Here is a 27,745-nt window from a genome sequence, read left to right as displayed (position 1 = left end):
CTCATAAGAAGCCTTTCTTACCTAGCCTGTTGGAGAGAAGCATATATATGTTTGTGGAGTGAGTCTTTCACTTATGAAAAATTGCTATTTCTTAATGCAACAATCATATTTCACTAAGGTTTGATCACAATTGTTTGGACTTCTGGGATTTATATAAATCCAAACCTTGAAACAAAGAAAACCAGTAAACAAATACTAGTACACAAAAGTAATGAGGTTTTGTTTCCAGTTAAACTGTACATGCACTATTCAACACCTTAGTTCTAACAACAAAGGCCAACATACAAAAGCTGAAACAATGTATCAACTAACTTAAAGAAATCTACAATTGATACAGCTTTCTATCAAATTGTAGAGCGTATCCTGGAGAGATTCTAAAAAAAAATGCCCAGAAGTAATGTTGCGTGGTGAAATTGTGTAACGGATTTCAAATGGTTACCCTGGAAATATGATGTTGAAACAAAAAAAGAGCTGATGCTCCTTAATCACAATTCTGGCTAAATAAACTAATTTTATAAAAGATAAAGAGATAAAAAGGTACTGGATGTGTTGTGGAAAAGGTCTAATGTTATTAAACATCTACCTTCGGTATATTACTCACATAACAGAAGGCTTCCCTGGTACTATGTAGAAGGCAGGGTAATTTTCTCTACTATATCAATATTGATGATACAATAAGTGAATTCAAGAAGTGTATGGTTAACTTCCTGGTCTCTTAGTTTTTAGGGATATGTATGTAGTTGAAAACATGCGTCATCCTACTTTATAAATGCATCAGGTAATTTCAAAATTTGCATACTGTAAAACACTTTGCGATGCTTCAGAAATGTAAAACTGCACATTTGTCAAGTTTTCTGAAAAGCTACACATATAGGAGCTGTATGGAATGTGTTCCAAAAACTTTTTATGAAAATTGTTCTAAAGCATTTGGAGATCTATTTCAGGCATGTCTTTAAAAACTATCTAAAACTGGCAGTCTTAAAAATGAGCTTTTCATTGTAAAGAAGTGTGCATAACTAAATATAAAGCTAATTGTAACAGTGTACATGTACAAATGGAAGATGAGGTATGTAGTTGACCATTTGTATGCATTTACCTTGAACAACACATATTAGAAGCACTTTCTGATTATTGGAAACGGCAGTAATGAGTCTTTCTGCAATCAGTTCATATGCTAGTACAACTGAAAGTGATCAAATCTGAAGCTTAAGTGTGCACAGATTCATAGGAATCAAAATGCCTTGCAGCTATTCATAATGACAGTAAAATGGTACTCAGATTAACTACTGTATAAAGTAAAAACACAGTAGAATTAGTTTTCTAAACTGCAAAGCATCCCAAAATTAAACCCTAATTAAATATTACTGGGTTGGATACATTAACTAAAATGTCAATTAAAACTTCTCTGAAAATAATGACAATCGCAGTGTGTGCTTGTTGAATAGCAACACAGAGGCTCTCATGACCCTATCAATTACCAGGTCCTAAAACAATCACTGCTAGAATCTAGATGCTCCCCGGTAAGATATACGTGCAACCAATTTCTGCTGGAGCACCCTTCCAGTCTTGTTGGACATCAAAAGCTATTCCCATCTAATATTTAATTTCTTCCAAACGTGGCTGTTTATGGAAGAGATACTGATCACTTTCCTATTTCCTCAACTGTTCCATCAATATAACACAAACTCAGTTTAATGCTGCGTCACAGAATCATAGAGAAGTAAGGCTGGAAGGGACCTCTAGAGATCATCTAGTCCAGAGTTTCTCAACCCGTGGGTTGTGACCCAAAAGTGGGTTGCAAGAATATTTCAAAGGGTCATGAGCAAGTGCCAGAAAAATGTGCAAAAATTTGGGTTTTCCCTTGGAGGCTAACAACGTTCCAGCCTGGAAGGGGCTGCTTGGGGCATGGCCAGCACACAGCCAGGCAGGGTAATGGGAGCAGCCCCAGCAGCAGGATGAAGGTAAGTATATGGGGAGCAGGGGTTGAAGGGCCAGGGCTTGGCAACTGCCATTGGGGAGTAGGGGTGGCAGTGTGTGCACGTGTGTGTGGAGGGGATGGGTGTGTGGAGGGGGGCAGGTGCCTGCTGCCACTGGGAGTAGGTGGCCGGGTAGCCAGGTATTGAGGCTGTAGCAGGGCAGGGGGTCAGGGCACTGTGGGTCAGGCACCGGCAGGGCGAGGGGTGTGTGGGATGGGACAAGCCATCAATCTTTGCAAATGGGTCCCAGTATCAAAAAGGTTGAGAACCACTGATCTAGCCCAACCCCCTGCCTAAGGCAGGATCACACCTATCCAAACCATCCCATAGAAATCATAATATAAACTCTACATAAGACTACCATCAACCCTAAAACAACAAGCCTGCCACAGGTGAACCAGGGGAAAAATGGCAATCAGTGCCCTGCTTTTATGAAATGTTGTCAAGATAGGTGCAAGAAATCCTGGGTAAAGAGCCATACCCTATACTACAGAGGAAGGCAAAACCCCCCACAGTCCATATCATTCTGACCATAGGGAGAATTAGGGTCACCATACATCCAAGTGTAACAGGGAAACCTTATGCTGTTACAGAAAAGTGGAATGATCCCTTTAAGGGAAGGGTTTTTGTGAATCAGCCAAAGGCAGCCAGCCAGGCTAGGGTTAATAAGCAGCCTTGCCAATAGGTTAACTGATAAGGCACGTGACCAGAAGGGGGCAGGGTCTCTGAATATAAAGCCCTGACTAGAGCCAGAAGCAAAAGTCTGCCTCTGGAAGTGGAAGGGAAAGGAGCCTTGAAGGGGGTTTGCCTGCTGAAGATAGCCTGTGAGCATGCTATACCTGGAGATGGCATAGAAGCCTGGGTTTGAGCTAAGCCGGGAAGTCTAACCCTGCAGGCCTCAGGATGAAGAGCTCCTGGCCAGAAGGGCTGCAGGGGGACACTAGGCTGCCCCCAGGGCCACACTCAGGAGTGCCAGCATGATACTGGTCCTGCAATACCTGGAGAAAGGAAACTACTGCTACAAAGAGCAGGATATAATTTAGGGTGTTTATGCACATACTCCAGGGTCCGAGGTGGGTGGTTTAGTTAGAATGGCTCCCAGGCAGCTGCTCTAATTAAAATGCCACAGCATCGTGTGTATTTAGTCTCCCACATTTCAAAACAGCCACGGCAGTGCTTCAAATAAAACTCATCAAACAAGCATTAGTTAAAGTGCCCCACCGTCATTTTGAAACACAGGACATTGAATACATGTAATGGCGAGGCATGCTGGACCATTCTAATTAGCAGACTCAATTAATTAAGAATGTGTTGGAGTATATGTATGGGCACTGTGTGATGGCCAGAACCAGAGGGATTAATAAGCAATAAATATGTGCTTCTTGGAGGCATTTAGTATTTTGCCTAATAGGCAATATTAACTAATACAAAGCTTGTAAGTTTGTAACCCACAAATGTAACTTGTCTGCCGTAAGTTTAACCAAAATTATAAAACCAACTGTTTGTATTAATCGTGGAACTGACTGTGCCCCAAAGGCGAAGCTGTAGCTGCAAGATTAGCTGACCTAACAGTTTTTGCTCGGTTCAGCCTTGATGATAAAAACTGGATCCAAACGCCTGGCGCACAACACATTCAAGAAAAGCACATCCCAAGAAAGCATATTCAGAGAAACCTAAAAGGGTTGGGCTTAGTAATGTTAATTTCAAACCTAAAGATGCTGCATTGTAATTTGCTTATTGGATAAACCTGAGTCTGGGTAGTAACCTTTTATGATAATTTTTAACACCTTTCAATCCCATAGGGTAACAGCTATAGGGCAATATTGTGAGTGGCTCTAAAGTTAACAGATTAGCATAAGACTAGGTGTAAAAAACACTTGCATCAAGTGACCAGCAGGAAGGAGGAAACAGAATGGTCATTGCTGTTCCAAGCCCAGACTCCGGACTTCCGGTGTGAGCAAGGATCAGATCCTAATCAAGGCAACTTCCCTGGTAATCCCTCCGACAGTGTCAATCAGGGACACCTGACTTTGCTGGAATCGCTTGGCGTGCACCTGGCATTGAGGGACTGTTGATTAGCTGCCAACCCATGTCTATCTGTTGTTTTGAACAGCCCGGTGGCTGATACCCTTGCAGTGCCCAGTCGGCCTGCGACAGAATTGATCCATCTATCTGTTGTTATTATTTACTATTAGCTCTTTAATACTGCATTATCTGCTTCTCGCATTTATCTTTCTGTTAACTGTTGTGTGTGTAAGCTGTAATAAATTTGCCTTTGCTTCACTCCCAACTTTGCCTCTTCGATCCGAAACTGAACTGAACAGCCCAGTGGCTCATACCCTCACAGCGCTCAGTTGGTCTGCGATAGAATTGATGTACTCACAGTGCCCAGCTGGTCTGTGACAGCACCGTTACCATTTAGATCACTGGTTTGGGTGGGACAGTGAGAAGTGCTTTCTCGAGGACAATTAATACCCTAGGGGCACATGATCACCTTGAGCCCTGCTGAGGGCAGGGTGAAGGCACAGTCAGGTGCCCAAGGGGGCAGTGAACCCAAAGAGGGGCAGGGTCTGGGCCAGAGGGCTCAGTGCTCAAGAAGGGCAGAGACAGGGGCCAAGGGCCCAATGCTATAGTAGGGCAGAGATAGGACTAGGGCCCAAAGCCCAAATGGGGCTAAGCCAGAGCCTGATATGGCAAGGCTAAGGCTGGAGCCCAGAAGCCAGGTCCGACCCAGTGGATCCTGAGCTAAGTGGCCCAGCAACAGAAAAGGGGTGGAGACCAAGGGGGTTGAGAGACCTACAAGGGATTGATTGAACAAAATACCTGAGAGGCACTGGCATGGTGTAAGGGGCAGTGTGGAGCCACGTAATAAGCCCCTAAGGCAACAGGTGACTCAAGGCATATATGGGCCAGGAAGGCCCAATTATGGACAGACCTGGTTCAGGCTAGAGGGTTCTGAGAGCGGATCCACTGGCAAATGAAGTATGAGGACTGGTTCTAGGACTAAAAGGCAGCTTTCATTTCACAATTTAACAATTACTTCAAGGCATGGTGGGTGGAGGGGAGAGTGGAGGGAAGGGTACCTAGAATCAGGTTGAGGCAATGGCTATTTAGCCACCAGAGGGCAGCACGGTCACCCCTAGATCCTGGTTCTGCTATACCTGGTTTCACCAGGATGCTCTGGGATTCTGTAGCCCAGCCCCAGCCAGTTGGTCAAAAGTCCCAAGCCAGAGTCCGGTGGGAAGGTGGAGGAGCATGGTATGCCAGGCAGCAGGCTGAGCAGGCACAAGGACATACCACGTGCAAGCATGGTGGTACCTGCTCCATTCTGTGCACCTTACTCCTATATGGCATGCATACCTGACCACTTGCCTAGCACACCATGCTCCTTTGCCTCCTCACCTACTCCAGCCCACATTACAGAATCCTGGAGAAACTGGGATGTATGGTCACCTTAAATAAAATTCCTTCTGGACCCCAAATATGGTGATCAGTCTGGCCCTGAGTGGGGGGGCAAGATCCTTTAGCCAGGAACCTCCATGTTTATATCCCAGCAGGAGCATTAGGCACACCCCAGTCAAAGTCCCCAACCTTAGCTGTAGCTAACATACAATGCCTCTGAGGAAGGCTTAAATATACCAACACACGTAGCAGTAAGTGGGGTGGGGGTTATCAGAAGCCTGGGAAATACCCATAGTAGAACATAAGTATAGCTACACCTAGATTATCCCCAACCAGTGGCTGTTAAACCTCTTCTTTGTCAGAACCAAGTAGTTGTATGCCTATGGCACAGTGGAACATTCCTTTGGTTTGATCCATAGTGGAACATTCTGCTGTCAATCATTCTGCATGCCTGTGCCATAGTGGAAAATTCCATTGGTTTGGTTTGATACATATGGCACAGGGAGAAACTAGGTCGCAGCAAAAAAAGTAGGTCACAGTGGGAAAATTCCGCTACGTAACTATATGCCACAGTAATGGAAAATTACAGCTTAGAAAAAGTTCCCGCCAAACTTTATGCAAACGCACACCACCATTGGCCGGTTCCAAATTATTCATATTTGGTGACTAGCGATTGGCTTGTTAGTCATATAAAAGGTAAATCAGTTTCCGCCCACGTTGGAGAACTCCTCATATTCTCCAGGTTGGAGCACTCCGTATATACTTCGGAGAAGGAGAACTCAGAGAGCTCGAACTCCGTACATATCTCAGAGTAAAACTGGCGGACTGATCACCCACCAGTGACTCCCCGTCACACGACCCTCCTGACGTACCCCGACCCCAGTACTGCAGTAAGCCGATTACAGGAACTTCGTCGGTCCTCTCGCGTGTTTAAGAAAGTCTTTATAACTCGTCTGTAACTGCAATTAAGCCAATCAACTCTGCCTGCGCCCATACATCAGTGGTGTAAGTAAACAATCTATTTGTTACCAATACGCTTCCGTGCCTAATTCCACTCCATCGGTCAAAAAGTACCCACCTGCCGTTTCGGGCTACTGGCCATAGCCCCGGCCTACCACTCGACCGCCACATTCTTGAACAGCTCCAGTGATAGAGAGTCCACAACTTCCTTATGCAGTCTATACCACTGCCTCACAATTCTCAGTGAAGAAGTTTTTCTGGATATCCAATCTAAATTTGCTTTGCTGAAACTTCAAGCCATTCAAGCCACCTTTTCTCTGATGCAAGAGAGAAAAGGTGCTTTCCTGCTTCTTTATGGCAGGCCTTCAAGTATTTGAAGATTGCTAATGTCCCCTCTTCAGCACCTTTTCTGCAAGCTGAACAGGGCTCCCTCCTTCAGCCTCTCCTTGTATGACTTGCTTTCCAAGACTTTTATCATTTTTGTTACCTGTCTATGGACCCTAATTTCCCCACATTCTTTTTAAAATGTGGAGCCCAGAACTACACACAGTACTCCAGATGAGGCCTAACTACTGCCAAGTAGAGAGGCACTTCTCACCTTCTGTGTCTTCCACCTAATGCTTCCGATGCATCCCAAAGCTGCATTCACCTTTTGTGTGGCTGCATCACACAGTAGACTCATATTGAGTCTGTGATCTACCAAGACTTCTAGTCCTTTTCCATAAAGCTGCCATCCAGCCAGGTATCACCCATTTTATATGTGTTTTTGATTATTTCTCCCAAGGTGTATCACTTTGCATTTGTCTGTGTTGAACTTCATCCGGTTAGCTCTAGCCCAATCTTCCAATCTGTTAAGATCCTTCTGAACTGCAATTGTATTCCCCAACATGTTCACAATCTTTCCCAGTTTTGTGTCATCTGCATACTTGCTAAAGAAGCTTTCTATTCATAGATTGTTAGGAGCTGGAAGGAACTTCCCAGATCATTGGGTCCAGCCCCCGCCCCCGCTCTAGCCCAGTCTCTTCTTAAAAACCTCCAGGGTAGGTGACTGCACCACCTCTGGAGGAAGTTTATTCCACACTCTGGACACCCTGACTGTGAAGGAGTTTTTCCTGGTATTAAGCCTGAAGTGGCCTTCCAGGAGTTTATATCCATTGGTCCTGGTCTTCCCCAGGGGTGCCCTAGTCAACAGTTGACACACTCCTCTGATATAGCAGTAAACCACTATCAAGTCCTCTCTCAACCTTCTCTTCTTTAGGTTAAAGAGGCCCAGGTTCCTCAACCTTTCCTCACATGGCCTGCCTTGCAAGTCCCTGATCATGTGGGTGGCAGTTCTCTGGACCCTCTCAAGTTTTTCCACATCCTTTTTGAAGTCCAGTGCCCAGAATTGGACACAGTACTCCAACTGTGGTCTCACCAGTGCTGAGTACAGTGGGAGTCTCACTTCCTTAGTTTTACACAAGATGCATCAGTTGATGCATGCCAGCGTGTTGTTGGCCCTGCTGGCCACGGCATTGCACTGACGGCTCATGTTCATGCAATGGTCAATCATTACCCCTAGGTCCCTTTCAGCCGTGGTACAAACCAGGCTGTCACCTCCAAGTCTGTATGTATGTTGAGGTTTGTTTGCCCCCAGATGGAGCACCTTACATTTGGAAGTGTTAAACTTCATCTGGTTCCAGTCTGTCCAACTCTCTAGCCTGTCCAGGTCCTCCTGTCAACCTATCTTCTAGCGTGGCCACATTGCTCCATAACTTGGTGTCATCTGTGAACTTGGTCAGCAAGCTTTTCACTTCCCCATCCAAATCACTGATAAAGATGTTGAAAAGCATCAGTCCAAGCACAGACCCCTGAGGGACACCACTGGCCACTTCACGCCATGACAAGACGGATCACTTCCTGTAGCCAGTTTCCCACCCACTGAACTGTCAAGCAGCTGAGCCCACAATCTTCCAGTTTTCCCACAAGGATATCATAGGATAGTAGATCAAAAGCCTTTTGTCTAGGTATATAACATGTCCAGGTGGCGAGAGACCTAGTCAGAGAAGGAGATGAGATTGGTAAGACAAGGCCTACCCACAACAAAGCCATGCTGACTGTCATTCAGAATCTTACTTTCCGCAAGTGTATCGCGCATAGATTGTTTAATGAGCTTTTCCAGGATTTTCCCTGGGATAGAGATTAGGCTCATTGGCCTATGGTTGCCTGGGTCCTCCTTCTTCCCCTTCTTGAAGATGGTCATAATGTTGGCCCTCTTCTAATCCTCAAGGATTTCCCCTGTGGGCCATGAATTCTGAAAAAGCTTTGCCAGGGGTTCCGCAATGACCTCAGCCAGGTCCTTCAGCACTCTCAGATGGAGTCCATCTGGTTCTACTGACTTATAAATGTCTAGCTTTTCTATGTCAGCATCCAAATTGCTAAAAAAAAAAAAAATGTTGAACAGCACCAGGCCCAGAACAGACCTCTGTGGGACTCCACGTGAAACCTCCTGCCATTCTGACATGGACCCATTAATAATTACCCTGTGCTTGTGGCTACTGAGCCAGTTACCTATCCACCTTGTAGTAGTTATGCCTAGCCTACTTTAATGCAAGATTCCTTATACACTCAGAGGTTTGGGGGGGGTTAAACTATGAAAGTTAATGCCACCAGAGTAGCCTGAAACACTACAGCATCTCGAACTTGATGTAGTCAGAGCCAACTGATATGCACAAGGCTTCTAATAAAATATGAACCTGTCTTGTTCAAAATCACAGCCACTGGGCCTGGGACATTCCTGGGAGTGAAGCTGCAGAACCTTCTTATAAGGAGTCAGAAGTCATAGGTCAAACACAAAGGCATAATGAGAAGACAGTTAATGCATGTCACCTTTGAATGCCCCATACAGCCTGCCTGTCCTGCCCCTTCAACTACATAAGTTCTTGACTTAGCCACTTGAAGAAAAATAATTGCCGAGACACAATCAAGGTACTTCTACTTGGTTAAGCCTCCAAAACAAGAGATTTAAGATCCGCCTCCTGTTCACACAAGGCCGAATTAATACAAAATATGGCTTAAATAGCAATATTTACATAATCTCTTCCTGTGCTTTGAAAACTCAAAACATATTTGAACAGATGTCACTCTTAATACAATCAGGTGACTAATGATCCATATTTATTTCAAAATGTGATTTGTTAATCAGTAACCAAGCTTACTCCAGTTGTAAACATCTAATATCTGTGAATGTATGTTTATACGGAATCCTTTTACCACTACTAGTCGTTTAAAGTATGTCACAAATGCACACAGAAAGACAAATTCAGTATCTAAAAGAGCTTATAATATAATCACTTACGGCTAATCTTTTGTACCCACTTCTGTAGCTTTCTAAATCAGTTCTGATTATGTACAGTTATGGGTATCTGAAAATATTTTAAATAAAATCCTTCAAGATTATTCCATTATGTAAATTATTCTTTTTCCTAGAAATGTATGTACCGATACATGATCAACAAGAGTTTTCAGTTTATCATTTCAAGCCACTTATATAAGGCGCTTTTATTTGTGACAAACTTTTGGCATTTAGGACCACAAATATTACAAGATCACATTTACATAAAATGATAAAAATAATACCACATTTAAAAAATTGAGTTCATTTGGAGACACTACTTCAATAGTCTCTCAGTTTTTGATGTCCACTTGTAACTCAGAACATGAAGTTACTTGTGTTCAGTGTTTGGTTGTACATCTAATTGACCAGCTCACATACATGTGTTGATTTAATCCAATATAACAGCCACAACAAACTAATCAAATTCATTTGTGGAACATGTCTAGAATCCTGTGTGATTTCTTTTAACCATCTCAACTGGAAATGCTAATGTGTTAGTAATTTATTTTAAGAATCCTAGAATGTGTTTAGTAATCTGTGGAAGTCAATGATTCTGTCATTAACACCTCATACAATGCAACGCAGTAACTTAAGGCCACTGTGGGATCCTGCTTGCAATTCCTCATCTGAGGGACAGTCAGTAAATTATGTTGTTTCTCAGTGAGGAAGACCTTTATCACTTTTCCCTGTGAGCTTGGAGTGCACTCTCTCTTGTCATTCATCCAATGTTTTATAAGAAACTTCAGTCCCATTGAAGCACTATGACATGAGCAATCAAAACTTTATACCCTTGAGGTACGCAGATTAGCAAAGGGATGCATACATCTCTCCAAAATACAATTTTCAACAGATTCCTGAGCGCTGTGGGTTCTCCTAAAACACTATTTACAAATGGTATCTCTCTTCATAGCATGCCCCATTATTAGACAAAACTAGCCTTTGGTATACCCATCCTTAAAAACAGGAAATAGACTTGTTGTATAAAGAACAGTTTTTGAAGCCTTTGGACTTAGTCATAGTAACTGAAAACAGCACCAAGAGCACCTCGCCACAAAAAAATCAACTACTTTATTGCCAAAAGGGAGAAAGGAAATTATCAAAATTTCACTGCAAATCCAACCACTGTGAACTAAATACTTAAGTATTTACTTCTGAAAGAAAAAAGCCATGCAATGCACTACAAGGCTCAGAGATCTAAAGTTCCATCTCTTAGCCACAAGGGGAAGATGCTGAAGACCCTGCATAGGCTCTTTATATCTGCAGAGGCATGAAGATACATTGCTGACCAAAAGAATCTGAACATAAATGCAATGGGCACATGCATAACAATATGTTCCTTTCTATATAATGACTTTGTGTGTGTTTTTATACACACACACACACGCGCGCGCGGTCAAAGAAAGATATTTTCTCATTTTTAAGATGGAAAAACAGAGACAAAATTCCTAGATGTCACACAGGGCGTGGCTAGACCTTTTTAGTATAAGCCAACCTTAAGGCCGCTACAAAGCTATACTTGCAGACCACTGACATTTGAATCCTTCAATTTTGGTCCTTAGCTGTAATCCAGTCTATCCCCAAAAGTTCTGCCAAACTTAAGGGTCTAAGGTCAAGCCTGCCTTATTCTGCTCTTCCCTGTAAATCCATTTAGAACTCACTCATGTACTTCAGGCTAGAAGTCCACGAAGGCCCACCAGCAGCACTCCCAGAACTTCCAGCTCTTAGCTTCTACCTCACATCTATTTGTTTTGCCCACTGATTATGGCAAAGCATAGGAAGACATGTGATTTGGAGACTGATTCCAGGAAAGTGTCTCCTCAAGGAATAGGAAGCATCATATGGAGGTTTGTGCTGCAGGCCTCAAAGTATATAAACAGAAACAGGAGCTTGTGTGCATCTGGTTAAAGACAGGTAACCCTCAAGATGCATCCTCAAGATGCATCCTAAATATCAGTCAAGATGTTTGACTTAAAACAAGAAGAGTGTTTGTGTTCATTTATTATTTTGGTAAACTGGCAACATTGCCAACTAAAGAAGGGAAATAGCCATTTCAATAGTTTATAAACATACTAATCCCATACTAATTCCATTTCACATTTAAAAACAGAAAAGGAACAAGTAAAAATGCTCTCTCTGGCTCCAGCGTTTTCCCCATACTTAATTTTAAGGATATGCAACACAACCAAATGTCACAAGCTTCCAATAATGTTTTGTTGCTGAAGGTATAAAAACTTATATAGAGGGATTTTTTCTAGCTCCCTCTCTAATGTTATTAGGATTTTGCAACTTTTTTATAAAACTTTGCATACAGTGTTAACAGTGGTAATGAAAAATCTAAATAAACCTGGACAATACATGGTTCAAAAGAATATTAACATTTCAGTTTCTAATGTAATCACAGTGACTAGAAAGTTAGGATTTTTTAAATATAGAATCATATTTCTAACCACTCATTTTTGCATGAGGATATAATTTGCATAGATGTTAGAAGTTTGTACCTCATAAAGCGTGTTATATGTTGTAACCGTCACCGTATTTGTATGCAGCATCAACCTCTCTCCAAGAAGTGTGAAAAGACTGTGGGTATGCATGATTTCAACCTTCCGTCTGGGGGAGAGAACAAAAAATATAGGCCTTAAAACATGCTAAAGATTTTAGGTAGATGCAGACCTATCATTCTACTAAAAACATTTTAAGTCAAACAGACTTCTATAACATTAGGACTTTCATTTGTTGTTATATATTACTGAAAATTTTTAAATTCATTTCTGACAATTTATGCAAGTTCTGACAATACAGATTGGCTGTCAGAAGAGAGTTTTGTATTTTACATAGGCTCCTACATGTAAAAACTAGCAGACCTTCTGGTCCTCAAAGCTGTTCATTACAGAAGAATTACAAACAGAGCTAACCCTATACTCCACTGGTTCTCAATCTTTTTAGGATCATGGCACCCTTCCATAAATTTTCTGAATTGGCAACATACCATTTCAAAAACAAATTTTATTCATTTTTTTCACTACAGAAAAATAATGGAGCAAGTCTTCTATTGCAAAGAACTCAGAAAGACCACAACAGGACAGAATGTTTTAGACATTATGAGCCCCTCTACACTTGCAGATAAAGGCGTGAAGGGATCAAATGCACAGTCTACAGAATCACCTCTCTCCTGCCACGCCACAAGCAGGACATATGCTTGTGGGACTGTACATTAATTGCGTCTCACTGCTGGTGCAAAAGCAGTCCAATCCCAGGCTACCCCTGAACCATCCAGAAGCAAGATCCCTTGCCTGGGAGCCCTCTCAGGCAACAAGGCTCCCAGGTGTGGGGCACCTCATACACCCCCACAGCTGAGAGACCACAGTTGCTGCAATATCCCAGCTATAGGGTACCACACACATCCCCAGTGCTGGGAGATTGCAGCAGCACACCAGGGGACCCAGCATCCACAGCCATGGGACCCAGAGTCCCCAGCTGCTCCGCACTGCCAGGGTTATGAGTCCCCTCAGCTACAGGACTCCCAGACCTGGCTGTGCATGGAGCATCCATTGGGGTTGGGAGCCTGGTCAGCTGAAAGGGCTTCCAGTCACAGGGACAGACCCTTATAAACTACACTTACAAACTAAAGCTAGATAGCAACCAGCTATTACACATTGTCCAACAAGAACTTTACAGCTGGTTGGATCTTTTATGGCACAATAGTTAATGTGCACGTGTAGTCAGTTTAAATCAATTGCACAATTAACCCAATAATTGTGTGATATATGTAATGTATAGAAGGGGCCTATGAATTATTATTTAAAATCTTTATATATATCCTGCGAATCATGTAGGTGTCTCCAAACCTAATAGTGTTAATATTGTGCAGCACCGTGAAACACCCTTAAAAGGATTTCACATCACCCTGGTAGAGAATCACACCCTATAACCTTCCCCAATCTGTCAATGTCATCCTTATACTGGGCAGATGGGTAACCAGTAAGAAATATGAAATTCTATCTTCCCTTAACTGGGTTTAGTATTATGCTTTCCAGAAATCTCCCATGAAACTTACTTTTACATTTATGGTGTTCATTACCGTCATCAGTATATACTCTTAGCGTTCTTTAATATGAATTAAAAAATAGTGATATTGTTTGAAGGAAGAACAGCTGGCATGGGAAATCACACTGGTTCACACAGGTAAAATTCCAGCTGAATCATACTCTATCTTAATATATTAGCAATAAAGGCTAGAACAAAGTAGAACATTAAAAATGGAGAGAAGAAAGAAGCTTCGGTTCCTGAATAACTTATTACAGAGAATGAGCCCAGAGCTGTGCAGTGCAGAGAAGTGGTGGAGTGGTGCAGTCCACAGCATGTAGCCCAGGGTTCCCATGGCTCACCCTGATGCAGCCCACAGGTATGCAGCCCTCTGCCCCTTAGAACCTGGACAGCCCTGTTTATATTGTTGAAAATGTTCAAAGTACAATAAAAAAAGCAGAAAATGAAGTACAAAATTCCCTATTCAGAAGCATTAACAATTTATATACAGAAGCAAGTACAACATGAATCAACATGGTATGTAATAGATGCAGAATGATTATCACATCTGAAGTTCTTAGCAGAAGAGAGAGGTTTTTGTGAGTCTCTCTTATGAAACTCCAGACAAGTAGAACAAGATATTCTCATGGCATCTTTGCAACCAGTTCCAGATTGTGAAATGCACAAAGGCTTACCATTTTTTGTAAGAGAATTTTGAAACCAAGAGATATGTTTCTATGTTACTACTTTCTCCAGATGATTTTTAAAAATCTAAATGTCCTTATGAATAGTAAAGATGTGGGGTAAGCTTTCAAGGGAGTCAAAAATACAACGTTAGCTCTGTCCTCTTGTATGCACTGTTTACAATATAGGTTTTAGTCAAATAATTACAGCCTAAGACTCATTTATATGAGAAATACACAGAAAAACACAATGTACTACAAGTTAAAAATAAAACTTGCTAGAAATATATTGACTATATGGCTAAGTAAAGACAGTAGAAAAGCCTGAATTGATTCAATCTTTGCAGGTTCGTCTTAAACTGTTTATATTGAACAGATAAGCAAGTGAACAAACATTCACTTTTGATTCAGAAAATGCAGCCACAGGCCTGCAGTGACCCAGGCCAGAAGCTGGAGGGTCCTAGAGCAGGCCTCCTTGCTCAGCCAGAGTGGACAGTTTGAACCAACGCTAGCATGCCCAGCCTGTGAGCAAGGGGCGGATGTTTGTGGGGGGGAGGTGCAAAGCATCCTGGGATGCTGGGGCACTGTGAGTTAACTTGAATCGGGAGGGGATCTGGGACACAAGTTCAATAAAGCGATTTAACCTAAATCAGTTAAGCCTGGTACTATATCCATCCAGGATTATATTAAACTGGTTTTAGCCATTCTGAAAGCAGTTTGTGTGCTTTCACATAAAAAGCAGTAACTGTTGTGTTACAGATATGAACTGGTTTCTGATCACTTCTATTGGTTTATGTGTAATTTCTGTCCCTAGCCTATGTGTTTAAAAGCTAACTTTTATTGGCTCATTCCCTGTACTTCTTCCAAAGAAGGCTGTGATGCTTCTCAAAGATAAGGCACAGCACATGGGTATTTACAAAAACTGCTAATATACCTAAACCCCTTTAGAGAGAGGAAGTCTAACTGAAATGTAATAAAAGCACATTAAACCACTGTGACAGGAAAATTACCATAATGAAGAAAAAAAAAAAAGATAGATCACTACAATCATGAATTAAAATGTCTTACAGGAATATTTTTATGCAGTTTGGCTATTGTGATATGTACATACTAAGTGGAAAATTCATGGCTGTAAATGCACTGATAAATCGTCTGATTTGTGCAACTTAAAATTGCCGAAACAAATATTAACCAAGAACTCAAAATCTAAGGTCAGTGTAAGCCACCTAAGGTACCCCCACATTATGTGAGAAGACATTAAAATCATGCCATTGGCATTTACCATTTACCAAATCTCATTGATCTCAATATTAGACACTGCTTTAGCTGCTTTAAGGGTGACTTATTTTGTAGGGGAAGAGTCCACTCTCAACTTTCACTACATAATTGATATTTGTTATATTGTTACTCAAAGACTGTGCTCCTCTGTTCACCCTTCATGAAGGCTCCTTACGCTTTTATTTAGAGCTCCTTGCTTATAATAGCAGCCTTGACACTAGTTAGTTTGCACAGTGGCTAACAACACAGTACTGACAAAGCAAAGTTAGGATTAACAGCCCATGCTCCATGTCAAGTAATTTGCTGACTGCCTAATAAGCACACTATATGCTGCTTAGAAGGGGAAAAGCAAAAGGAGGAAAAGGAAGAAAACAACTTTCTTATCCTTAAGGAGGCCAGAGTAAACATCAGTGTCTTACGCACCACATGTCCCCAGTTGAGACACTCCAAATAAAACAAACAAGGTACCTCGTTTTGGGAAAGCAGCATGAAGAAAGATTTTTCCAGAGTCATGGGTGAATTTTGCCTGCAGGGGAGGGAACCCAACTGCAGGGATGAATCCTGATGTATGCCCCTCAGGTAAAGGCTTACGTGTTAACCCTCTCACAGTCACTGGTGAATTGGCAGCAATTGTTGGTTGCTTAGCCACCAGCTACTGCCAATTCAGCAGTAGCTGTGAAAAGGTTAACACTGTAGCTCTGATGCTGAAGAGTGAACTTCTTCCTCCTTCCCCCACAAAGGCTGACAGGGGGGAGAATCAAGACAGCCATTTTACAGTGGCTCCATGCTTCCATTCCAGCATAGAGAATCAGCTTCCCCATTTAAAACATACACTCCAATTGTGCATGGCTAAATTTGGAGGGGGGAGAAGTGAGTGTGGCATGCAAGTAAATATAGTAGCTCACCAATGCGAGCTGAATGTTGCAACTACATTCCACTCATCCATTAGCTCTCCTTCTCAGAATTAATTCCCTCAACCTACTCTTTAATAGCCATGAGGCACTTTTGAACTTTGGCAATATTAAATGGTTTTTAGTTATGCATTATGATTATTAATGTGTGGTTGGTGCAGCTGTTGTAAATTACTTTGACTGTAGCTTTTCCGAAGATTGCATGCTGGTGTGTAAAGCAGAATTGCAAATAATCTCTCTGAAGTGTATTGTGTCATGTTTGGGAAAATATGTGTGAATGATTGATTTATACTGGTAGAGATTATTCTAAATATATTTTTACATAAAATTAGAGAATCAAAACCCTATCTGGGTATACATTTGTGTATTTTATGGTGGCAACTGAGGAGGAAGCTGTTTATTTATTATCAGCCTTTTTTCCTACTCCAAACTACTTCATTTCCATGATCCCTTATCACAGCCCTACTGTATTTTACAATATGGGTTAACCTTACATGGTTTCACTCACTTGTCCCATGTTTTCTTTCACCATGGTGCTGCTTCTTGCTGGACTACTTAAGCAGAATGTATAGGGATTTGTGATTGTGGTATGGGCAAGGAGAAGATTTAAAGGTAAAAGGTTAATCGGTGAAACCAAGGTTCATCATGGGCTAAGACAAGGAATATTTATCTTAGCCCACGGTAGCACTATGGCTTTGGAGGCCCAGAGAACTGAATCTCAGAAAAGTAAGTCTGGAAGGGACTTCAGGAGGTCCATCTAATCCAAGCCCTGTTCCAGGACTGTGTCCATCGCCATCTGGAAGCTAGCTACCCGCAACCGCCTTCAGTCCACTTCACACTGGACAAATTCACAGCAAGCTCACCCATCATTTCTGTAGCACTCTCTTCTGCAGCCCTCACTGCAGAGCAGCGGGGTCTCTCTAGTTAGGGTAAGCACAGACAGCTAGATCTCTCTGGGGGCCAGGTCATGGACTTTGGCCTGCAGCAACAAAAGTTTGCCAACTCCTGTCATTAGTATGGCTGTGACTACTTCAATGAAAGGGAAGGCAGGTTAATCTAGTCAACTAAGCAAGGGGCATGGTGCAAGACATTTGAGATTTAATACTAGCTAACTTTTTTCAATAATGCACCTGTGCGGCTCCATGTAACTTATTTAACCTCTGTCTCAATTCCATCATTTGTAAAACAAGGTTAATAACTTATCCAGTCTCATAGAAGGACTGAGGATTAATCTATCACTATTTGGACAGCATTTTGAAAATGTAAGGCAACATAAAATAGCATAATAAAAATAAGTGACTTTGAAAAATGAGACAATAACGTGTCTAACAAGGTACTGACATTCTGAATATCATTGATGCATATATTTTCATATTTTACATCTCAGTTTCAGGTTTAATGTTTGTAATCATTTATATAATTCACTTGGAGTTCCTTCTACATATTTTTCAGTAGCTATAACTAGCGTCTATGGGAAAACATTGTATTATTCCTCTGCTGCATGTGTTCCCATCTTCATTTTCAAAAATCCTGTATGACAGAGGGCCTTGATATTTTCTTGTAATGATACTGAATTTGCAAATGACTGGCATTATGACAAATGACACAATCTGACATTGTTTCATATATAAGCATTCTCAGAGTTTTATAGCACAATATATTCAATTTAAAAACATTATCTATTTTTTAGATCATTTTAAATATTATTTTCACTGAATACATCTATTTAACAGTTAACAATATTTTCCCAATATGCATAGAAAAATAACAAAATCTGTAAATTACTCTTCAAAAACCATCTGGATAAAGCATTCCAAATACATTCTAGACAATATGTCTTGTAGTTTTAAGTGAATATAACAAGACAAAAAAAATCATCACCACACCATGCCATTATAAACACTTCAGAGAAAATACTTACTTGTGACCGAGGTGTTTGAGGAAATATCCCAATACCTTCAGAGCTTGTACCCAGATACTTTCACTTTTGGAAGCCAATAATTTATAAATTACTCTAAAAAGAAAGACAAATTTAGCATGTTCCACCAGCTTACTACTACATATCATGCATTTCCATATCATCATCTACACTACTGTGAAATTAAACAAAAAAGCAAGTAAACAAAGTTAAAACAGTAACATTTAAAACAAAGTTTAAGGGAATGAACTGGGATCACCAGGCACTGCTGAGGGTTGGGCCAGAAACCCTTTCAAGGCACATCTGAAACAGACAAGAAATTTTCAGTTTCAGCCACAATAAAAAATCAAAAGTGGCCTGTCTTCCCTTGATTAGTGCTCCAAACAAACAAACAAGGTCTCTTTCAGTTTTATCTTGGATTCCATTAACACAAAGCTGTTTTCTTCTCCCAACACTCCAGTCAGAGCATGCAACCAAAATGACAACTCTTACACTCTTTGAATACTGTTAGCTCAAGAAAACTTGCTAATATAGCAAATTGAGCCATTCATTTAACCAGGGCCAAATTCAGGAGTCTCTTGGGACACTGAGGACTTAACAGTACCTCCTCTACCTTCCTAGAAACACATCGTACTCCCCCAGCCTGGAGGCATTTCTTATTACTTCCCTTACTCAAATCATTTCATTTCTTTTTCCCCCCAGATTGGTATCTCATGCAGTTTTTTTAGTAATAGCCTCCTTGTTTCAGCCCAGCAAGGGAGTTCAGCTACTTGTCAGTCAAACTGTGGATGGGACATGTACACCAGGAAGTTGTACAAACTCTAAAGCAACAATGTAATTAAAGCAAAATGGACACAAGGGTGACCTATGTATGCAAATCTATAACCATGTTTTCATAGATACCTAGTATTCAAGGCCTAAAGGAATTACTAGGTTATCAAGTCTGACATCCTGGAAAATGCAAGACACAGAATTTTACTTAGTTTTCTCTCTATTGAGCTAACAGCTTATGCCCAACTAAGACATCAGAAAGGCACTCAAGGCCCCTGGCACATGTTGTATGTCTGGTATGAGTAATGTGTTAATCACTTCATAAATAGCAACATGCCACACATTCATCAAATTTACGGCATCATAAAATGGCAAACCAGCCACAAAGATATTACTCAGCAAATGTGTAACATTTTTGTGGGTGGTTTATATGGAGCCATAAACTGAACACATGCCATGCCTCATCAACCTGATGCAGACAATCAGCTGATGGTCAGATCGAAACATGGGCAGTCTCAGGTCAAGAACCTGGCTGGGGGCTGCCCTGGTCCCAGTGCTGCCTGGCACCAGAACCTTGCCCTTCAGCCCCTGAAATTTATGGTGCCAGGTCCGGTTTTGATCTGTGGCAGTTCCAGGCTTGGGCACATAGCCCTCCCCTTCTTGATCCTGAGGATAACAAAGAGGACAGCCTTGGTTCTAAACCAGGACTGGAACTGCCCAATGCTGAATCCTGAAACTCAGCAGAGTGTTGGGGTCCAGTACAAGGCAGCCCAGGGGTCTGGGACAGGGTTACCCCTGCCCAATTGATGGGATCAGGCTGGGGGCAGCTCCCTGCTCTACCCCCACAGGAGGCCGAGTCTGTAACTTGAGACCAGGAGTTTCTCCCATCCCTTGCTGCTCATGCCAATTTAAAGAGGGATTTGATGTGCAGTGGGGAATAGGGAAAAGTGCCCATACATAGCCGTACTTGCCCAATTAAAGAGCTGTCCAGCACTAGCAGCTGGGGATGAGGGAGATTTCCCACTAGCAGCAGGGTTTGGGGGGGATGTTGTGTTTACAGTGCCTAGGGAACTTGAAAAAGTAGATAAGCATTCAGCTGGGGCTCCCAAATTTATGCCTGCTTTTTAAAAGTTCTATGGCACTGTGGGTCTGATGTCAGGGAAAGGCTTCCCAATGTTGGGCTTATGGCACCCCAGACCTTTAAAAAGTGGACGTGCAGCTGAAAGCCCCAGCTGCATGTCATCTTTTCTATGTTCCCAGGAACTTGTGGAAGGAATGCTTGGGGAGGGGGGAGAGGAGCAGTGGGGAGTTCCTGGCTCCCTAGCTGCCACTTCCACATTCAGAAGATGGATACAGTTGAGGAACTGGGAGCTTCCCGCTCCTCAGCTGTGGGTGTCCCCCTGCCTCTTCCTCTTCCAACACATTGGGAGCTGGCAGTCACACAATATGTGGATTTGCTTGCCCCATTCCTAGAACTGCAGGACCTGCCAAGCATGTGTTCCATTATGGTCTTAACATTTGCCAAAAGCCCAAGACTTTATGTGAAGACATCAAAAGATGGAACCATCTACCACTTTCCTTGATGGTTTCTTGCCCATACCTGAAAATGTCTACCTTGATTCTAATTTAAAATTTGTCCACCTTCAGCATCCAATCATTTGTTCTTGTTATTCAAACATTTTATATCCTCATTAAAGTACTTGTACTATAATCAAGTCATCTCTGAAGCTTCCTTTTGACAAGTTGAATAGACTGAATGCTGTCTCTCGCTATAAGGAAGGGGTTGTCAACCGGGGGTATGCGTACCTCCAGAGGTACTTGGGAAGGCCCCAGGGGTGAGCACGGGCGGGGATGGAGTGCCTCCACCCACCACCCCATGCTGTCACCTCCCAGGAACAGAGGTGCGGAGTGCAAGGGCAATGGCACCCCTCTACAGGCCGCACAGGTGCTGCCCAGCCAGCCAGGCGTGGGGATGGGGGAGGAGGAGTTTGCATGCAGCAGCCGCTGCCACCACCTGCCACCCTGTGCTGCCGCCAGTCCACATTTAGCTGTGTGCCACCTCTGCCCACCCCCCCACCCCCGGCTCTGTGTCCAGCTACCGGGGGTACACATTTAAAAAAGGTTAAAAACCCCTGCTCTAAAGCATTTTATTCAACTCTTGCACTATGCATGTCTCTTTTGCACCCTCTTAAATTTTTCAACATCTCTGAACATAAGACCTGGACAGGGTGTTCTCGAATTTGTATAACCTTTGTTGTATATGGAGGTAAAAAACACTACTCTATGTCAGCTCATTACCTCCCTGTTTTTTACTTCTAAGGACTGCAGTAGTTTTTTGGCAAAACACTGAATTAAGAGCTCATGTTCAGTTGCTTGCTTAATATGATCCTTCTCAGTGACCACTTTTCACAACACATCTCCCCATTCCATAGACATTGCCTTGTTTTCAGATGTATAACTTTGGATTTGACTGTATTAAAATGAAATGTTTCAAAGAGCACATCTTACCAAGTAATCTGAATTGCTCTGTATGACTGTCGTGTTATCATCAGTAATGACAAATGTATTGATTTTCACATTATCCACCTTTGATTATATGATAACTTTTCCATATTTTACTTCCAGATCACTGATGAAGATCGTGTTGTTAGACCAAGAACTGACCTGTGAAATCCTTCCACTAAAAATAATCTTATTTGATAATTCCTCAATTGACTATTATCTGAAAATTGTCATTTATTTAGTTCTTAACACCTTTAAGAAGTGCTTTACTAGCACTGTAAAGTGTTATTTTTCTAGAAAAAAAGAATATTGAGGCATACCAAGTCAAACATAATATGAAAAGGACTAAATGCATTACATCTATAGTTGCCATTATCAACCAAATTTGTAATCTGATTAGAAATTAGATTACTTGTTTTCCATAAAACCATGGTAACTGAAATATGATTATAATCCCATTATAATCCTTCTAATCCTTTATTAATTATATTCTTTATCAGCTTTAATATTATTTTGCCCAGGATTGGTGTCAAAAGTTAACTATAATTTATAACTATTCAGGCTCATCCTGCTTGCCCTTTTTGAATACTGAGATGATATCAGAACTCTTCCACTCTCCTGTAAATTCCATATGTGTATTAAGAACTTACATCAGGAAGTCAACAACCTCTTTAGCTGACAGTTCTAGACTTTTGCATAGAAGTTATCTGGGCCTACCACCTTGACAACATTTATTATTACTAGATATTATTTAACATCCTTAGTTTATCATTTGTAATCAAGAATGATTTTTAGGAAGAGGAAAACTCATTATCCAAGCACAGTTTATATATAACAATTCTGATAAGGATAAAGTAAATAATTAAAGCCAGAAAAAGTATGTGGGCTTTCTTATAACCTGATCTTTTCACAAAACCTTAGTCATTTTCATCTGAACTGTTGGGCTATGGACAGACATTCATAAAGCCGAAGCCTCAATTGATTCAATCTTTGCAGGTGAATCTAACCTGGGTAGGTTGACCTGGTTTGAAACTGGCCAGACATTCTCTCTGTACTGAGGAAATTCAGGCACATGCCTGCAGTGGCTCAGGCTAGAAGCAAGGAGGTACTAGAGCAGCTCTCTCTTCCCTTCTGCAGGGAGCTGAGCTGAGGCGGGTCTGGCCAGGCCCTGGCAGGACTCTCTCATTAGGGATTTCTGCCTGCACAGTCCCAGGCTTTTCCCCATTGGCTGCTCAAGGGGTGGGAGTGTTGCCAGCCCCAGCCCTGGGCTAGCACTCTGAGGCAAGGGTGTGTGTGCAGTGCATGCCTCTGTTGATGATATGGAGCTTTTCAATCTTCCTTCCTGCTTCCTCATATTGTCTGCAGCAAACTGACAGACAAGCAAGCCAGCTGGGGGGGAGGAGGGGCTGATAACAATCTTTATCACCTGATTAGCAAAACAGTAGCTTCTCCACATTATTTCAAACCTCCTAAACAGCTTACCAGCTGACCTGTTGATTAGCTCCCAAAGCCCTAAGCAGTCACTGTTCTGTCTGCCTGCCCGCCCCAGTGAAATTTGAGAGAGATGTACACACAGACACCTCTTGGCATTAGCTAGCATACCACATGCTGGCTATGATCCCTGCTGCGGCAGAGAGGAGGAAGGGAATTCTGCTTAAGCAGCCAGTGGTGAGAGGGGTCGGGGAGGGGGGCACGGGGAACCCAACAGACCCTGCAAGTCTGTGCAGAGCTCCAGCCAGGGAGCAGAGGGGAGGGGCTAGCCCTGCTGTGGAGCAGAGAACCCCACCAAGCCCAGAGTGCATGCCAGGATGCTGGGGGACTCTGATTACCTTAAACCAGCAAGGGGTCTGGGACAGATGTTGCATAAACTGATTTGACCCAAATAAGTTAGGTCTGATACTACATTCAACCAGGTATATTTCAAACCAGTTTCACCCATTTTCAAACTGGTTTATATGCACTGAATATCTGTTCTGTTACAGGTTTAACCCAGTTTCGGATCACTTAAACCTGTTTGTGTGTAATGTTGGTCCCTAGACTTGGGGAATAAACACGCAATTGCAGGGTGACAAGGCAAATCACCAAAAATGTCATTTTAATTTCTTTCTTTTCTGATTAGTTTTCAAATGTATATTCAGTTCCAATAATATAAAGTATTGGGATTAAAAGTATTGAAGTTTCAAGTCAGATTCATACCAGACTCACTAACCCCCCATTCTCCAGGGTAAATGAAAACACCACTCAAGAACTGCATTTGCAAGTCACCTAAATCACAGTCTATTAATTGGATGTTCCATTATTTTCTTTTATTCTCTATCTTCCCCACAATCAATATTTCTCTGGCCATTTAAATAGCTCTTAAAGCCAACAGATTAGCTGCTAGCCCTTTCCCATATCGCCATATAGACAATTTTTCTTGGCAAGTAGTTGCAACTGAGCCAAAAAAGGACTACTAACAGTGAATGAACAGCAAGACAGAAAGCAAAATGCTTTGTTTCAACAGGCATTGTTAATTAGGTTGATAAATAAAGATTACAATGTAAATATTCTATTGAAGCCACTGTTTGAATTGCCCAGGTAAATATTTTCAAAAAAATTATACAGTATCTCAATCATAATGAAAATATTTTTCAGAATATCACAAATAAGTAACCTGTATTAACTATTCAATGGACACAGTATATCTTGCTTTAAAAGCATCAAACATTTTGTTATTTTATTAGACAAAAAAAATACTAAAGCAGCAGAGTTTCTCCTACTGTCTTTCGTTCTAAATTACTGTAACATATATAATGTTTGAACATGCGTCTTAAATTTCCAGAGAAAATTTCAGTGGCTTTAGTCCATAAAAATGCTTCTGTCAATTTACAAAAATATCTAAAAATAATCTTTAGGAATCAGAAAAGGGAACCACCATTCACATATCTAGTTTTTGAAATGCATCTTGTAAACAGTGTATCATATTTGAATCTCAACTTGAATTTTTAAAAAATATATACTTATTCCTAAACAAATCTGGTTTCATAAATAAAAAGCCCACAGGAAGTTCTCATTTAAAACATACTCATGAAATGTGATAAAAACTTACATCTTCTGGCAAGATTAAAATGCCAGGATTAGGTCTTTCCAGAAAAATGTTTGTACTCCTAGAGAAAAGTAATTTCACATGCTATTTTAGAGGAAAGGAAATAGTTTGAAGGGAGGCAACACGGGGGAGATTTGTTTCAAATCATATTCTCACTTCTCCATCTTACCGTATCCCATTTCTTTGATCAAAGGCCGGTATCATAGATGCTGGATGTTCTGACATTAGAGCTACTAGCAGTTGAAGAACATCATGAATATTTTCATCCTGTGAGACAAGCATCAAAATCATTTTACAAACTAATCTTAACTGCCTGCTTTCCATAAATTTGGTACAAATTACAGTAAAGACAAGTAATTAGAGAAATGTACCTCGTGCATTGTTAATAAGTAATTTAATATACTCTGCAGTTCATCTTCTTTGACTCCTCGATCCTAAAAAAGAATGGATATTTCTTCAGAGAGCTTAAATTCCTTATACTCTGCTCAGTAAAACTATTAATTATGGAATCTCTTTTCAAATTATACTGTAAAACTAGAAATATCTTGAATAATCGCTTCAAAAAAGTACCTGTTGAAGTGAAAGGATTAGCTGGTCTCCTTTACTGTATCCCTACCTATCATTTTGGCCCTGAAAAAATCCCTCTCTCCAAAATGCAGGATCCCACTACTGTGGGAGAAGTCATTAGTGTGGGAACAAAGTTAACACTGTAGACTCCCAGGGATTCTGATGCAAGGGCTGATGAAAAATGCAAGAAAAAATGAGAGATGATCCCTCAGATCAGCATCAGATGATACAGATAACAGCAGACTAACCCATGGGAGGCCAAACTTTTTGGTTCCCTTGCCACAAATGAGCTCCACACCCTCCCTGAAAGGCACTCTAACTCCACTTCACGTATCCCATATGCCACTCTGCTCTCTACTAACCGATTTGCTGCTCTACTTCCAGCCTATCTTCCATTGTACTGCCTGCCCCATCTTCAATTAGCTGTGTGCCATACCCAGAGGCTGCTAGTGCCATTTGTACACACCTGCCAAGGCTTGGCCACCCTCAGGCCAAGAGTTAGGCCCAGGTAAAAATTAAGACTTTGAGTGCCCTCTCTTACTTACCAGGCCACACGTAGCACAAAATCTATATATTAATACACTAAGCTAGACTGTTCCTACCCCCCCTTGACATAAATAGACTAAAATTAGCATTAACCAAATTTCGGTAAAATTGTCCAAGAAGTTACATATCTAGTACTGTCATATAAACTATTAACTTAGGCCTTCAAGTCTGTTGTATTTATCTAATTATTAACATTCTAAAATTCATTATTTTTACCTTCAATATAAGTTGTTTCAAAAACAGAAGCATAAATGCCCGTAACGATATGATTTCTTTCTGTGATGGCCGAGGACCATCTGAAAAAACAAAACCCATTTCCTTTTTAAATGTAGTATATACAACTGCCCATAATGGCTGCAATAACACTGAGGAATTACATTTTCTACAATAGATTTAGTCGTGTACTCACTACATAAAAACCCATACTTTCACATGGTGACAAACTTTTCAGAACTAAACTATGCAATAACAATATTTCTTATGTGATGTTTATTTTTCATAGAAAACCTGACCAACGCTTTTAAATGGCTACAAGAACATAACATTTCAGGAAATATGAACTTAGAGTAACTAAGCCACCAAGTTTGGATGAGACCCAATAGAGAGACAATTTTTAGAAACGTTCACTTGATGATAGCCATTACTCTCATTAAAGACTGCAACTACATGATCAAAGAGAAATTGCCATCAGAACAAAATATCAGATCTATACCAGTTGTAACAGATTTTAATCCATAGGTTTCCATTCAAGAAATTGTTTTTAATAGTATGCAGTATTAAAAAACAAACACAAGAGGAGGAAAAGGATAGTGGTCTTTTATTTGTTCCATGATTCCTTTGGACTTGAAGAGGGGGCATCATTAGAAGTGAAAGCTATTTGGGAAAGAAGTCAGGCAGATTTGCAGACCCTTGCCATCCGGTGGAAGAAAGAGCTCCTGCATTCCATGTTAACTTGGACACTGCTGTTAGAATACAGTCTCTAAAAATACAATCTCTTAGAGGAAAACATTTTTCAGTATGTTAACATTTTTAGGTCACCCTGCAACTGACCAACTCTCCACAGAAAATGTAGACATGATGTTGGATTTCAAGGTGTTAGTTTGAAATTACACCAAATCATAAAATCATAAAAGTAGGGTCAGAAGGGACCTTGTAGATCTTCAAGTCCGACCCCCTGCCTGGGCAGGAGAGAAACTGGGCTCAAGTGACCCCAGCCATGTAGGCATCGAGCCACTTATAGTTTCATAGTTTCAGGGTCGGAAGGGACCTAATAGATCTTCTAGCCCGACCCCCCGCCAGGGCGGGAGAACAACCCAAAAAAAAACTCACCCTAAAAACAAAAACGGGACTCAAATGAGTCCAGCCAGGTAAGTATCCAGCCTCTTCTTAAAGATCCCCAGGGTAGGGGCCAGCACCACCTCCCTTGGAAGTTGGTTCCAGCTCCTAGCCACCCTAACTGTGAAGTAGTTAAAGACCCCCAGAGTAGAAGGCAGCATCATTTCCCTTGCAAGATGGTTCCAGATCCTAGCCGCCCTGACTGTGAACCGTAGTTCTTACGGATGTCTAATCTGAACCTACTCTCCAACAACTTGTGACCATTATTTCTTGTTATCCCAGGGACACTAGGGGAAACAAGGTCTCCCCCAAACCCTTCTGGTCCCCCCTAGTGAGTTTATAGATGGTCACCAGGTCCCCACTCAGCCTTCTCTTGTGAAGGCTGAACAGGTTTCCCCATAGCCTCTCATTG

At 41.5% G+C, this 27,745-nt stretch overlaps 1 protein-coding gene across 1 annotated transcript in view; it reads right to left on the bottom strand.

Annotated features, from left to right (window-relative positions):
* The window catches only part of NBEA (neurobeachin), an 827,350-nt gene that overhangs the window by 392,389 nt on the left and 407,216 nt on the right, over positions 1-27,745 (bottom strand). Inside the window, exons 16-20 of the mRNA XM_025215995.1 lie at positions 26,215-26,294; positions 25,257-25,319; positions 25,055-25,152; positions 18,531-18,623; positions 12,213-12,321 (exon numbers count right to left, since the gene is read on the bottom strand). Of these exons, the coding sequence (XP_025071780.1) occupies positions 12,213-12,321; positions 18,531-18,623; positions 25,055-25,152; positions 25,257-25,319; positions 26,215-26,294 (443 nt within the window). The remainder of the gene's footprint in view (positions 1-12,212; positions 12,322-18,530; positions 18,624-25,054; positions 25,153-25,256; positions 25,320-26,214; positions 26,295-27,745) is intronic.

This window comes from Alligator sinensis, unplaced genomic scaffold (genome assembly GCF_000455745.1).
Source record: "Alligator sinensis unplaced genomic scaffold, ASM45574v1 scaffold1014_1, whole genome shotgun sequence".
Classification (NCBI taxonomy): Eukaryota; Metazoa; Chordata; order Crocodylia; family Alligatoridae; genus Alligator; species Alligator sinensis.
The sequence above is the reverse complement of the archived record's forward strand: the minus strand, read 5'-3'. Positions and strand labels throughout refer to the sequence as shown.